The following is a 13,441-nucleotide window of genomic DNA, read 5'->3' as shown; positions in this document are numbered from 1 at the left end:
CCCGTGTCTGTGCTCAGGCCGGCTGCGGGAAGGCTAGTCCCGGTGGCGCTGCCTGGGGCTGGCTCGTCCCGCGGCGCTGGGAAGCATCCCGGAGCGTCCGGGCTCCCTCAGCGCCCGGCACCGCGCGGCGCCCCGCTCCTTCCCCTGGGGCTGGCGGGCTCTGCCTGGAGCCGCCGCGCCGCCCGCTCTGCGCTGCCGCCGGGCCCCGCTGCCGCCCGCCCGCCCCGGCAGCCGCGGCGGGGCGTAAACGGGCGTCCCGCTGCGCTGCTCCCCTCAGCTCTATGGAGCCGCGAGCGGGGGGACACGGCGGTTCTGCAGCGGGACCAATGGCGCGAACGGGCTGGGGACGCTCCGGCCGCATTCGCTGCCCGTTCCCCGGTGCGGGGCGGCCGCGGTTCCCGTCCCGCCGTCACACGCTGCAGCCAAGTGCGGGCTCTTCCGGTCACACAACAATTCCAAGGTTGAAGGTTTTATGGAGTTTATCACGCTTGGACGTACGAGTGTTTCTCACCGTGCCTTAGTAGCTTCATGATCCAGCTGAGTTTCCAAAAAGCGCATCTGCAAGTTTTATACTTTATTCTACTGGAAAGCCATACTGCTCTGTTCCTCTGCGTTTTGATTTGATGTAAGAGGACAGCTACAACAAATGTCTTCTAACCAGAAGAGCTTATATTTTAACCTAATAATGTGCTCTAGTTTTATGAAGCAAGCCTTGTTCCTACTGATAACTTCTGGTTTAAATGTGCTTCTAAAAAGAGTAAATTGTAAAAGTGAAGGTTCTCAATTGCAGTATGCTCTGTTTCAAATGAAAGTGGCTGGAAGAAAAAGCGGTGGCTGATGCAGTTATAACAAAGCAGTTAATGCATGCCAGTGCAGTGTAAATTTTTGCTTGGCCCTGTGCTGAAAGCTGTGCCATGTTGGTGTGAAATCATCTGGTTGTGGATTCCAGGATCTTGGAAAGATGTGGGAAAAGGTGTGTGAAAGAGAAGGAATGACAAAACCAGAAGATATAACTGGCAGTGGGCAAGAGTCTGGGTATTCATTTTAATGCATTGAACACAAAGGTCAGAACTTATCCTTGAAATACAAGAGAGATGATTTTAGAGAGTGGCAGTAGCTCTGTGACAGGAGTGCCGGTAGAAGAGGTCATCACTCAACCTTCATTCCGATGTTTATTAAAGTTTGTAATGTGCCTGCCCTTCAGGTGTGGCGTTCTTGGCTAGTGGTGGTACAACATCCTTTGCTCACACACAGAGTACAAAGAGCAGTTAGTTATGTGATGACAAGAGATCTGTCTTTGCTTTTGTTTCCAGATTAGATATGCAAGATGTCTTCAGCAGATTTTACTCAAAGTAGCTGAGAAGAGCTGGAATTCAAGATGAGAACGAACAAGGTGTACAAGCTCGTCATACATAAGAAGGGTTTTGGAGGCAGTGGTCAGTATCTCCTGGTTCACAGCAGAGGGACCGGCACACTCTTACATCATTGAAAACAGTTAACTGATTTATTGATCTTTTTAACAAAACAGTGAAGATGGAACTTTGTGACAAGAAGTATTACCAGCCAGAGTTTGGAGAGTTCTTTTTTAGTAGCAGGTTACAGCAGGATAAAACTGCATTTGTCAGAACAGAATGAGATTATGCCTATAAAATAAATTGTTTTATTCTACCTCTTCCCCTTTTATTGTGTTGCTTTTGTTTTAACCTTTATTTCAGTCACTCTTAATAAGTGACAGACAAGTCAATGACTTGTGACTCTGTATAGATGTTTCTGTGTACTAAGAAAAATGTTATTTATTTGTTCCCTACTTTTAGACTTAAAATCATAGCATGTTACTAAAACTTGTTAAGATTCTGTAGCCATCTACTTTCCAGCTGATGCTTGTTTTATGGAAAATGCAAAAGAAGATTCTGCTTGCATAATTAAGGCACACTCATTTGCTGAACAGATCTTTTGTGAAAGTTCTGTGATTTGAAGGCAGAGGTTTTGCCCACAGGCGTGGGCAGGAGCGCTGTTCTCAAGTGAATATACCACCTGGCTGAGGTGTTAGTCCTGGGCCAGTGCAGTCATGGGGAGTAAGTGGTTGCATATGAACATGTAAACATCTGTGTTTGGTGTGTATCTGCTTGTTGCGGTTTTCCTCATTCGTTTATGTCTTGTAGATGATGAACTGGTGGTGAATCCTAAAGTATTTCTGCAAATCAAGCTGGGGGATGTTGTGGAAATTGCACATCCCAATGATGAATACAGGTGAATTCTCTTTTTGCTGATACCAGTTAGGTGTGGTAGGTTCATATGCAGTGGCTTCTAGAGGGAGAGGCTCTTAGAGCTGTGATAACTTTGCTTCAGGATGCTGCCATGTTTTTTTCTGCCTGAAGGAAAGCGAGGGGGATTACTGCAGCAGGAGCTCTTCCTTGAATTTTGTGGGATTCTTTGTGGTTGGTGTTAGTTTGCTGACCTTTCATGGGGCTTCTTGCCTGAGTATAGAGTTTACAATGTCTTTATCCTCATTGTAGAGCTATTGTAACCAAAGGATTATTCTTCCATCCTATAGTACATTCTAGGCAAAATTAAACTTCCTGGTCAGCTATAAAAACATAAACTGTCTTATATGAAGCTGTTCATCCTGCAGCCTGTATCTGAAAAATACAAGTATACTTGTATGAGGTTCTGGGAAGTTCCTGTGTGCTTGACTTTTTAGAGTATCATCTTTACCTAAAGAGATTTTTATAATAGGTATAAAGAACAAGACAGAGTGCCAAGCAGAGAGGATGATGTGTGAAACTTTCTAGAAAATGTTTTTCTTTAGCTTATTGTGTGCTCTGTGTTACTAAATAGTTTTGAGAGCGATTTACCGGAGTAGTCTGTTGGTATCTCAACTTGTCTACCTTTTTTCTTCTCTGTGTGCCAGTCCCCTGCTGTTACAAGTGAAGTCACTTAAGGAAGATTTGCAGAAAGGTAAAACTTGTAGTCTGCACACTAAAATCAAAGACAAAGATTATGTCATTTGGCTGTACCTGTGATTGGCTGATGCATATATTTTAATTTTGTAAGAAAATCAATGCTTTGTCTATTTAGGAATGAAAGGGTTATAATTTTGTCAGAAAGTGCATAGCCAATTTTAAATCTGCTTTTGGTTGAGTAATCTAGGGTATTGTTTAAACAAAATCAGCTTTTTAGCCTTAAATTTTTGTTTCTGAATTCTCTGACTGGCTGTATACCTTCTTGCAGGAATTAATCCAGCCTAAACTTTGAGTTTATCTTGCCGCTTTTGATCTTAATGATTCTTAAACTGGGCCATAGCTGAAAGAAGCCGTTGTCTTTTGCTGAGGCCCTGACTGTTTCCTGACAGTCTCACCATATTGCTTTTGTACTTGTAAACCACTTGAAGCCTTTTGGGGATGTTAACTTCCCTGGTGTCCTTTCTCATTTCTGCGGCAGAAACTATAAGCGTGGATCAGACAGTTGCACAAGTGTTCCGACTGCGGCCGTACCAGGATGTCCATGTTAACGTTGTTGACCCAAAGGTGTGTGTCTTTGCAACTTTTTTCCACCTGTCCCTTCACTTTTATCTTGCATCTGTTACGAGTAGTGACTTGCTTTAGAACTGCCCTCCCTGTAATGTTTGGTTCTTAAAAGAACAGTTTGAAGGGCGCTACTTAGAAACAACTAATAAAATCTGAGCGCTGTTTTTCTCCTGTTTCCTAGGAAGTGACCTTAGACTTGGTGGAGCTGACCTTTAAAGATCAGTATATTGGGCGTGGGGATATGTGGCGGCTGAAGAAAAGTTTGGTAAGGCCTCTACTGTCCTCATGTGTGGGGTGGAGATCATGTACCTTTTTCTTTGCTGGCTGTAAAGGGAAATAAGCATTTTACAAAATGCAGAAAACTGAGGACGAAGCCAGTGCCAGCAGCTCCTGGGAACTGGTGGTGTACGTGGTGCATCAGAGCTGGAGAAATCAACATGAATGTGTTGCAGAAAAAATAGTCCAATCATTTCCTACTCTGTCGCAGTAATGTTAGTTACTGCCTTGGGCACTGCAAATGCTGTTTAGAAGAGTTTTTTCTTATGTTCTGAGTTGTAATAATTTATTACCTTTGGAAGGAATTGAATCCAAATATTTTTCATGTTAGAAATACACTAAAGTAGCCTCTCTCTGATAGTACCACTTAATAAACAACTATGAGAATTCTTCTATTTCTGCATCTCTGAAGTGCAGTCTTTGGCTCTTCTAAGGGCAGTGAATTAGACCAATGAACCCCATAAAAGTTCATATGTGTTAAAAACTGTTTTCTGTTGCAGAGGTTCTATAGGCTGGGAAGTTAGTAGTAAATATGCTCAGTGGTTTTTGTGATTTTTCTGGCAGAAGTCAGGTGTTTGAGCATGGTTTTGTATTTTTTTTTGAATAAATGGGTCTGCTCACTCTGAGCCTGCTGTTCTCCTAACACCTCTAACTGTTCATTTTTAGGTCAGCACGTGTGCATATGTCACCCAAAAAGTTGAATTTGCGGGTATCAGGTCAGTGCTTCCCCTGAGGACTTACTGTTACTTATGACTTTAGATTAATGAGTCCAGAGAATCCAATTGGAGAATCTTCTCTGAAAAACCCTTTCACAATTTATATTCCCTGACTCTTCCTCAGATTTCTTTCTGCACCATGGGGTTGATTTGGGGTGGAAGAAACTAGTAGTAGGACAGCCAACCACACTTGTTGCTTCTGATGAATGCCAAATAAGTTTATTTTTATCTCTTCTAATATTTCCACCTTTTCCCAAGACGCATTAACAGTTTAGGTGAGGGTTACTTTGGTTTACTGTTGAGATGACAAAGAAACAAGGAAATGTGCGGAGGGAAATGGCTGTTTGACTTCTTTTGGTTTAAAGATCAGGTTTTAACGAACTAAACTTCTGCTCTGCTTTCAAGTCATCCTTGAATGCAGGTTTTGGTACGTCCCTTATTTGCTCAGATGTTGATTCTCTCATCTTCGTGTTCACTCTGGTTAGTAAATATTCTGCGCTCCTTTCCTTCCAGGGCGCAGGCAGGTGAACTGTGGGTCAAGAATGAGAAAGTCACTTGTGGATACATCAGTGAGGACACCCGGGTAAGATCTCAGGGAGCAGGGGAAGGTTTTTCCCTTCCTTTCCTTGTCGGTTTTCTTGTAATTCTGTCTTGCTTGCAGATTTGTATGGATAATTTGAATTGGCAGCATTGCCAGCTGAAAAATGGCAATAAATTCAGGAGAATGAATGATTAGTAAACTTGAGCTCTTCTGTGCTGGCAGCACTAGGAATTCCTCAGGCTGTTGAAATGCCAGCTTGTTGGAGGGGAAATTTCCTATAATGCAGTGGGCACAGTCATATAGTTTGCTTTGTAGTTAACTCTTTGCATTTGTCCCTTTTAGTGAAAGCACCTTGTATTAAATAAGATCTCTCGTTCCTTTGCAGGTGGTCTTCCGCTCCACTTCTGCCATGGTTTATATTTTTATCCAGATGAGCTGTGAAATGTGGGATTTTGATATTTATGGTATGTAGGTGACTGACCTGGCTGATTGTCAGTGTGGGTGGCAGCAGCTGTCCTTTCTGCCGTCACTGCGTATTTCTGCTGTGACAAAATCAAGGGGACCAACTGACTGAACCTGGGAAAGGTTTTCTGTGGATTTAATCATGTTTGGTGACGAGGGCAGGTGTGAGTCCTGAAACCAGAAATGTGTGGAAGTCCTGTGCAAAGAGGATCTTGATGGTTTAGATTTCTCTTGACTTAGTGATGAAGCAAAACCCCACCTTAGCCTGGGTAGGGTCAGCTAGAAATATTAAAACTTTAGAAATTAAGAATTAATTACTTACCTGTGTCATTGTTCTATTTTTTCTTTCTGGCTTAATCCTTCAGCAAACCTCTTGCCACTTCCTTTGACCATGTGTTTAGGCATATGTAACTGGGCAGCTACTCAAAACTGAGCGGGGGATCAGTTGTGCATACTGTGCCTGAAAGATGGTACAGATGCTTTCCCAGCATGCTGCGAATGTGTTGGAAAAAATAAAGGTCAGATCCTTTTGACAGTAAGAGACTTATTTACATCCTCTGAACCATAGTCATGCTTTTAAATTTTTTTATTATCTTTGTTTTAGTGATATCAGCATTCATTATGCACACAGCTGCTCTGATTCTAACAAAAACAATTGTCCTAGAATCTCAGGGTCAAATATTCCCCACAGTTGAAGTAACTGCTGTTATTGATGCTTTGGAGATGTTTAATTTGCAGGGGACCTATACTTTGAGAAAGCCGTGAATGGTTTCCTTGCTGACCTCTTCACCAAATGGAAGGTAAGCAGCTGCTTGATTCACCCTGTCTGAAAGACCAAGATGATGCCGCCTTAATGAACCCATTGATGGGTCAGTTAGAGGAGGATGCAGGTTGTGTCAGTCAGTGCTAAGATTTACAGGACTGTGAGAGGTGGCTCCTGGGCATCAAAAGAGGGTTATTGCAGGTTTGCATTAAATCATGTATGTGCCAAATGACCCTAAAACTGATCTGTTGGATCTGCTGTGTTTGTGTCATACAGGATGTTTGTTTGGAGTCTCTGGCTGGACTACAGTCACTAAATCTGTGATAGAGTTGCTTGTGCAATGCATAAGTCAGTTTCATGCAACTTTAGTCATCCCAGTACTCAGTTCTGAATATTTCCCCGGTGCAGGGTGTGATTTGTTCAGTACTGCTCTCTTTAAGCATGAGGAGGTTCCAGGTTGTAGTATAAGGGCCACTGATGATTTGCAAGCTTCTTGAAAGTGAATTGCTTCAAAATGAAACAAAGCCTCACTGCCTCTTGTGGCCGAGCAACCCAGAGCTGTCTTCTGTTTCCATTACCCTTAAGGTTTTCTTTTTTCATGTGTTTTTCCTGGACAGGAGAAGAATTGCAGCCATGAAGTGACAGTGGTTCTATTTTCTAGAACGTTTTATGAAGCAAAATCTATAGGTATGTAAGTTCTGTATTTTCGTATTTCTATTTTTTAACCTGTCTCCTTTTCTCTTGAAAGTTGGTCACAGGCTGCCACTGACTTTATAATATATGGCAATTTTTTCTCATCATATTCAAGCTGTCATCTTGTTTTAAAAGCAATTTTAATGTTGTGTAGGAGATCTGATATTTTTCAAAGGTGTGGGTTTTTTTTTTAATGGAAATAACAGCTCCTTACAAGAAAAGGTGAATCATTTCTATACAAGAGCTTAGGAAGATACGTGGCTTTGCTTCTGTTTCAGATGAGTTTCCTGAAACACATCGTGCATCAATTCGACAGGATCATGAGGGCAGATTTTATGAAGATTTTTACAAGTACGTGTCCCTCCCAGTTCTTTCACCTCTTGTCCCACAGTGTATGTGCAACCCTTGTGGAGAATATCCTGTTGTGAACTGTAGGACCTTGCAAGGAATTAAGATAGTGAAAAATATCTGTGTTGGAAACTGGCAGCAAATTGATGAGTAGTCCTCATCCCATCTGTGAGTGCCCACCCAAATTTGCTAAGTCAGTCTTTTGTGTGCATGTGAATGTTGTGTTGTCTGTGCTTTATTGGAATTGCCAATAAACTTAAGTTCTGTAGTGCTGGGAGTAGTTTCTGCAGAAGATGTAGCTGCTTTGCAGATCTTTACATTCTTGAGTGGTTGAAGAGCAGATTGTGCCATTGCTGGGACCACAAGTGTTCCCAGTTAGGTACTGGAGCTCTTTGGCTGATGGTCACAACAGATACAGGTGTCAAATCCATCACTTGATTCTGATCTTGGACTTCTAAATGACCTTACTGCTTTGCAGAATGGTGATGCTATTTGCCATGTAGTGTTGGTCACACATTTAGAAGCGAGAGATTATTCTGGCTGGAGATGTGCCCAGCTTGGTTATGCATCTACACCTTAGTGATTGCCACAGGTACACCATAGTTCTAACGTGCTGCCCAGCACAAGGAAGAAATTCACCTTTTCGAGCATTCCTTTTTCTGTGGTTTGTTCATCCCCTCTCACTTCCTTTCATGCTCCTCATTGAGTTATGCTTTTTCTAGAGTTGTAGTTCAGAATGAGAGACGAGAAGAGTGGACATCATTGCTTGTGACCATTAAAAAGCTTTTCATCCAGTATCCTGTGTTGGTACGACTAGAGCAAGCAGGTACAAGAATCCTCCTTTCCCATACTTTTACCCTTTTATCTTTTGTTTTTCTTTATTTTTTTGAAGTTCTTTGTAAACTCTCTAGTTTCAGTTGGAGTCTGGTATGGTACTACTTAATGCTCTTGTGGCCAGCCTACTTTGCTTGGCTGTTGCTGGGAGATACACTAATGCCAAGTTCGTCTGTGATTTGTTGGAGTGATAGGATTTACTACAAATGCAGTGTGGTGTGTGTTTGTTTTTAAAGCTAGTCTATTCAGAGATTACATTCTTTCTTTTTTCTTCCTTCCGAACACTTGTCCAGAGGGATTTCCTCCAGGTTACAATTCTACCTCAGCACAGGGGAACTACCTGGAGGCCATAAATCTTTCATTCAATGGTAAGTTAGGAACAATGGATAAAAACATACAGGAGATGAACCATTAAAGCAGCTGCTGATAAATGGGTGTAGACTTATGTTGTCTGTTTTGTAATACTGTGAAGAGGAGGGGAATATTAGGTGGTTAAGTTGTTGTTTTTGGCCTCAGAATAAATTGTATTGTGTGTCTCTGGAAAACCAGTGTCTCAAATAACTGAGTATTGGGTGTTTCAGGCCTCAGGAACCGTTCATAGGGCCTTGTTAGGATGGGACTTTTTCTTCTAGCTCTGTGTATGTATGAGAACCTCTTGGAACAGAAATTGAAATTTTAAATTACGGAAGCATTTCGAAATCAAGTTGGATCAAACATGATATAGGTGAAGCTGATCCATCTTTTTTGGCAGAGATATGGGTTTGATGGGCTGGAAGGGCTCCCCAGAGATCTGTTTTTTGTGATTTTGTACATCAGATGTTGTTCTGTCACCTCAGTCACTGTCTTGTTACTCTCATGGGAGGGAGCACAGGATTTAAAATGATTAGTAATGGACTTTACCTTGTTGGGTTTTTTTGGGGGGGTTGTTTGTTGGTTTTGATGTGTTTTTTGTTTGTGGGTTTTTTTTTTTGAGGTGTTGTAAAGGAAACACTAAGCATATGAGAAAAATACTCCATATAACTGATTCCCATCTTCTGCCATAACTCTTGTCACTCCTGTAGCTTTGTTAACATTTATTGGTTGAACAAGACTATATACAAGCCCTCTCATGCTTGCTTGTGCTTTGTGGGAACTTGTTTAATGCCACTGTTAATAGAGAGTCACCTCCCATGCTCTGAAAAAAAAAATGTAAAAAATCCAACGTCACTTTTTCTTTTAAAGTGTTCTCTAATTCTTTCTCTTAGTGTTTGACAAGCATTACATAAACCGGAACTTTGATCGGACTGGCCAGATGTCTGTGGTTATCACACCTGGTGTGGGTGTATTTGAAGTTGATCGACACCTTATGATTCTAACCAAACAGCGGATGATAGACAATGGTAAATAACTAGTGACACTGCAGTCTTTATGAAGGCAAACAGATACATTTGGAAAAGCTGTAGCCTTTTCTTGCTGTGAAATAGTATGTGTTGTAACTTGTGTGCTCTGGAAAGAGGGGTTACAGCTGGAAGTCTTGTGTCTGCACTTCATATTGAAATGGGCACATTTTCAGATAACTTATAGGCATTTAATTTAATGTTTTTGTGTGATACAGAACTTCATCTCTCCATGGAGACATTTCCCTTAAAGGACAATCACGCGTGACTTGCATTAGTTTAGAAGAAACATTTCTTGTATCCTCACTGACACTGTTGGTTTATAACCACACCACAGGACTGATAACTACCATCTTCAGTATAATGATGTCTTAAGATCTGATATGAATACAGATTTGCTCTTCAGTTCAAATTGATGATCTGTTTTGGCTTAGAATATCAGTCGTGCTTGGTAGATGGCTGAACTCTGCTGTTCTTTGTTTACAGGGATAGGTGTGGACTTGGTGTGCATGGGAGAACAACCATTGCATGCTGTACCACTCTTTAAGGTAACGCTTCTTGTCCCTTCTCGCTGCTCCCACTGGAAAAGTTACTCATTTTGTGACTAGCCTAACACAGTTGCTTGCTCTGCTCCTGAATTCCTCTTACAGCTCCATAATCGCTGTGGACCTGGCGATTCCAGACTGTGTGATGACTACAATATTCCACACTGGATAAACCATAGGTAGGTGAACTCTTATCAGCCTTAGCTAAACACTTCTGCTTTGCTTTCTGCTTTATAATCTGTTGAATTCTCATTCTTCTTTCCTTATTTCCTTTGCTCTCCTTGTGAAGCAAAGGCATATATCACAATAATCTTACAGAACTAGGAGCTCTAAACTAGTTCCACACGTTGTCTTATGCAGAGCAAGGTATCCCCTTTTCTCCGTCTAACAGCCAGCTCCAATTCACGGGCTGTTTGCTGCGTCGCAAACCAACTATGTTCAGTTCTTCACAGACAGCTGAGCCACCTTGTTTTTCCTTTCAGTTTCTACACGTCCAAAAGCCAGCTCCTGTGCAACAGCTTCACCCCACGGATCAAGCTGGCAGGAAGGAAAGTACGTATCTTTCTGATTTACCTTTTCTTCTTACTAGCTTGTCAGATATCTTTTCTCAGCCAAGTGTCAGAATCTTTCCAGCAAGGATTCCAACAGCTGTAACTAAGTTTAAGTGTTAAAAGACAGTGAAAGCAAAGCTCTAATGGGTTTTGTAGGGGTTGGGAATGAGGGACTAGTTTGTAGGTCCTTTCTAGGATGAAATCAGCTGAGAAATGTTTTAGCCACCATAAAAATTAGCATTTCATTCTGTAATAAACTCTGTGGAGAGGAAGAAAGGTGATGGCAAATATGTGTTTTTTTGTGCAGGTTTGTTACTATCAGTATCTAATACTTCTGAAGTGGTCTGGCTGCCTCGCTGAGTCAGCAGGATAAACTTCAAATCTGATGCTTGATCACACTGGGGGATATTTCCTTAGAACATGCTGACTGTCTCCCTTCTCTCTGTCTTTTCTCTTGCTCTCTTTTTTTTTTTTCTGTGTGTGTGGTTTTGTTTGTTTTTTGTTTGTTTTTGGTCTCTTCATGCTTCCTTTGGACCCTCCAGCCGCTGACTGAGAAAGCAAAAAATAACCGAGATGCCTGTGAGTAATTCTGTTCTAGAATGATCTATTCTACTGACTCCCAAACTAACAAACAGCTGTAGTGAGACAATGATACGTCAGCAAAAACACTACTGACGAAATGTGGGAAGGAACGATTGTTGCAGAAAACCATCAAAACCACATAGATGTTATTCAGGATGTTAATGTTCTTATATCAGTTGCCTTCTTGGCAAATAACTGATATGGAAGGGTGAGTTTCTGTCCTGGCTGCTTGTCACCTGGCTGGAGGAGCAGACAATATCAGACAGATGCGCCAGCGGTGCTGCTGATGGGAGAAGGACAGGGATTCACTGCCTTGGCATATTGTCAGTGCACTGGCCACAGAACTGCAGTGGCAGAAGGTTGCATTCTGCTAATCCCACCTCATTACAGGAAGGTGTACATTTTTAAAAAGACACTGTCCATTCTTCCAAAGATGCTTTAAAATGTGCAGTTTCTTTGTGAGGGAACTTGAGGCATCTGTTCATGAAGGGGTTGATTTGTTGATTATTAATTTAATGTCTGTGATATATGAAGGAAAGACATTAAGACCTCAGCAACCCTAATTCAGAGACACCAACTCTGATAATTGAGCTGCCCCAGCTGTTCTGCTCATGAGACTTGTCCTTGTGATTTCTTTTGGAATAGATACTTTTCTTGGATAGAGTTGGATACTTCTAACTTGCAGATCTTGAACATTCTTGAAAGAGGTTCCAGTGCTAAATGACTTTTATTTCAGCGTTAGGGGCTCCAAAAGATGCTGAGAATGCCTTGCCCATCCAGGTGGATTATGATGGCTACGATGCTCAGGTGTTCAGACTGCCAGGCCCCTCCAGAGCCCAGCGCTGTACCACATTCAGGTAAGAGGCTTCTGAGTGTACTAGTTGTAGAGCAGGTGTGTTATGGTGTATTTCTGGATGCATAGAATGCTTTGAGAAATATAAGGAAAGTTAAGCTCCACGTGCTTACAATTGAACAAAGCTTTATCTGTAGTGAGTATGTATGGCTGGTTGTCTGACACTTGTAAGGCAGCGTGTGGGATCTAGGAAAAGGCATAAGTATACTTCTTCCTTAGATCTTTAATTTTGTCTGAATGAAGAATGATGCTAGTCTTCCTTGCTAAGTTCCTAGCAGATTTTGCAAGCTGGATAAGAAAGTACTTGCACAATAAACTTGCACGGAGTTGTAGAAATAATATCAGTTTGATGCACTGCTTCATAATACACTACTGATGTGCACATAGAGTGGTGGGGGATCTTCCCTGGAAATGATGCCTTTCCAAATGCAAGAAGAAATGGAGGTGCTGAGTGCAGTTTGTCAGATATTCCATGGCCTTTCCTCTCAGAAGAAAGGGTAATTATCCTCAGGTCCTGGCCAAATTCATTCAACAACCTATAAATTTTAGTGCTTTTTAAGGGACATGGAACTTGTTTTGAAGTATTTTTTTGCTTTCCTTCTTTCAGTAGTATTGCCCAAATCTGAGGAAATTGTGCATGTGGACTCGCTTGTTAACATGAGCAGCTTGTAGAAATCCATGCTGGAAGGTGCCAATGCGATTTAATGTAGTTATTAATTCCAAGTAGTTTCCCTATAGCTATATGTTCCTAGCACTGTAAGCTCAGGTCTAGTATCTTCTAGACCACATCTATATTACCAGCTTGATGTGTTGTCTGTAGAGAGGCGTAAAGCGTCAAGCGTACTCTTTTCACAGCCATTGTGCTGCAAGTCTTTTAGTGTTGTGTTCTTCTATTGTATATTGCACAGAAGTATGTAGTACCCTCATAGTTTAAAAAAATAGTGATAACTTCCTTGTAGTCCTCTTCTTGAGTTCACCTAATGAGTTTTAAGTCTTTTACATGATTTGGGCCCATTGAAACTCCTTTAACCCAGGAATTAGTCTCTTCCATATCACTGGCCATATCTGTTTATTGTCAGCAGGTCTGTGAGGGAGAGAGAAAGTCGCACCAGAAAGAGCTCCAGTTCCTACGACGTGTCGTGCAGCCCGTCCCTGCAGAGCCGCACGCTGCCCTCGGAGGAGGTGAGGAGCCAGGCTTCTGACGACAGCTCGCTGGGCAAGATCTCCAACATCCTGATGATCCCACGGCCTCATCTGCACCAGTGTGAAGTCAGCAGCTCCTTGGGCTATACCAGCACCAGAGGTCAGCCTGGGGCAGGTGGGAGGTACCTTGTGTGGCAGAGTGAAGATGGAACCTTGTGTTGGCCACAGCCC

At 42.1% G+C, this 13,441-nt stretch overlaps 1 protein-coding gene across 26 annotated transcripts in view; it reads left to right on the top strand.

Annotated features, from left to right (window-relative positions):
- Positions 1-13,441, top strand: part of DEPDC5 (DEP domain containing 5, GATOR1 subcomplex subunit) — a 44,723-nt gene that overhangs the window by 248 nt on the left and 31,034 nt on the right. For 10 of the 26 annotated variants that reach the window (XM_065033164.1, XM_065033179.1, XM_065033167.1 and 7 more), the window contains exons 2-21: positions 1,314-1,436; positions 2,163-2,250; positions 2,912-2,958; positions 3,442-3,527; positions 3,709-3,792; positions 4,470-4,519; positions 5,033-5,102; positions 5,446-5,524; positions 6,261-6,322; positions 6,903-6,972; positions 7,257-7,329; positions 8,049-8,152; positions 8,454-8,528; positions 9,405-9,539; positions 10,023-10,084; positions 10,187-10,260; positions 10,564-10,633; positions 11,175-11,211; positions 11,951-12,071; positions 13,147-13,370. In XM_065033164.1, the coding sequence (XP_064889236.1) occupies positions 1,379-1,436; positions 2,163-2,250; positions 2,912-2,958; positions 3,442-3,527; positions 3,709-3,792; positions 4,470-4,519; positions 5,033-5,102; positions 5,446-5,524; positions 6,261-6,322; positions 6,903-6,972; positions 7,257-7,329; positions 8,049-8,152; positions 8,454-8,528; positions 9,405-9,539; positions 10,023-10,084; positions 10,187-10,260; positions 10,564-10,633; positions 11,175-11,211; positions 11,951-12,071; positions 13,147-13,370 (1,669 nt within the window). In that variant the 5' untranslated portion in view covers positions 1,314-1,378. Of the gene's footprint in view, positions 1-13; positions 626-1,313; positions 1,437-2,162; positions 2,251-2,911; positions 2,959-3,441; positions 3,528-3,708; positions 3,793-4,469; positions 4,520-5,032; positions 5,103-5,445; positions 5,525-6,260; positions 6,323-6,902; positions 6,973-7,256; positions 7,330-8,048; positions 8,153-8,453; positions 8,529-9,404; positions 9,540-10,022; positions 10,085-10,186; positions 10,261-10,563; positions 10,634-11,174; positions 11,212-11,950; positions 12,072-13,146; positions 13,371-13,441 lie in introns of those variants that run through there. The other 16 variants (XM_065033166.1, XM_065033177.1, XM_065033161.1 and 13 more) reach the window with 4 other exon arrangements.

Source organism: Columba livia, chromosome 17 (genome assembly GCF_036013475.1).
Source record: "Columba livia isolate bColLiv1 breed racing homer chromosome 17, bColLiv1.pat.W.v2, whole genome shotgun sequence".
Taxonomy (NCBI): Eukaryota; Metazoa; Chordata; class Aves; order Columbiformes; family Columbidae; genus Columba; species Columba livia.
This window is presented reverse-complemented; position numbering and strand designations above follow the sequence as displayed.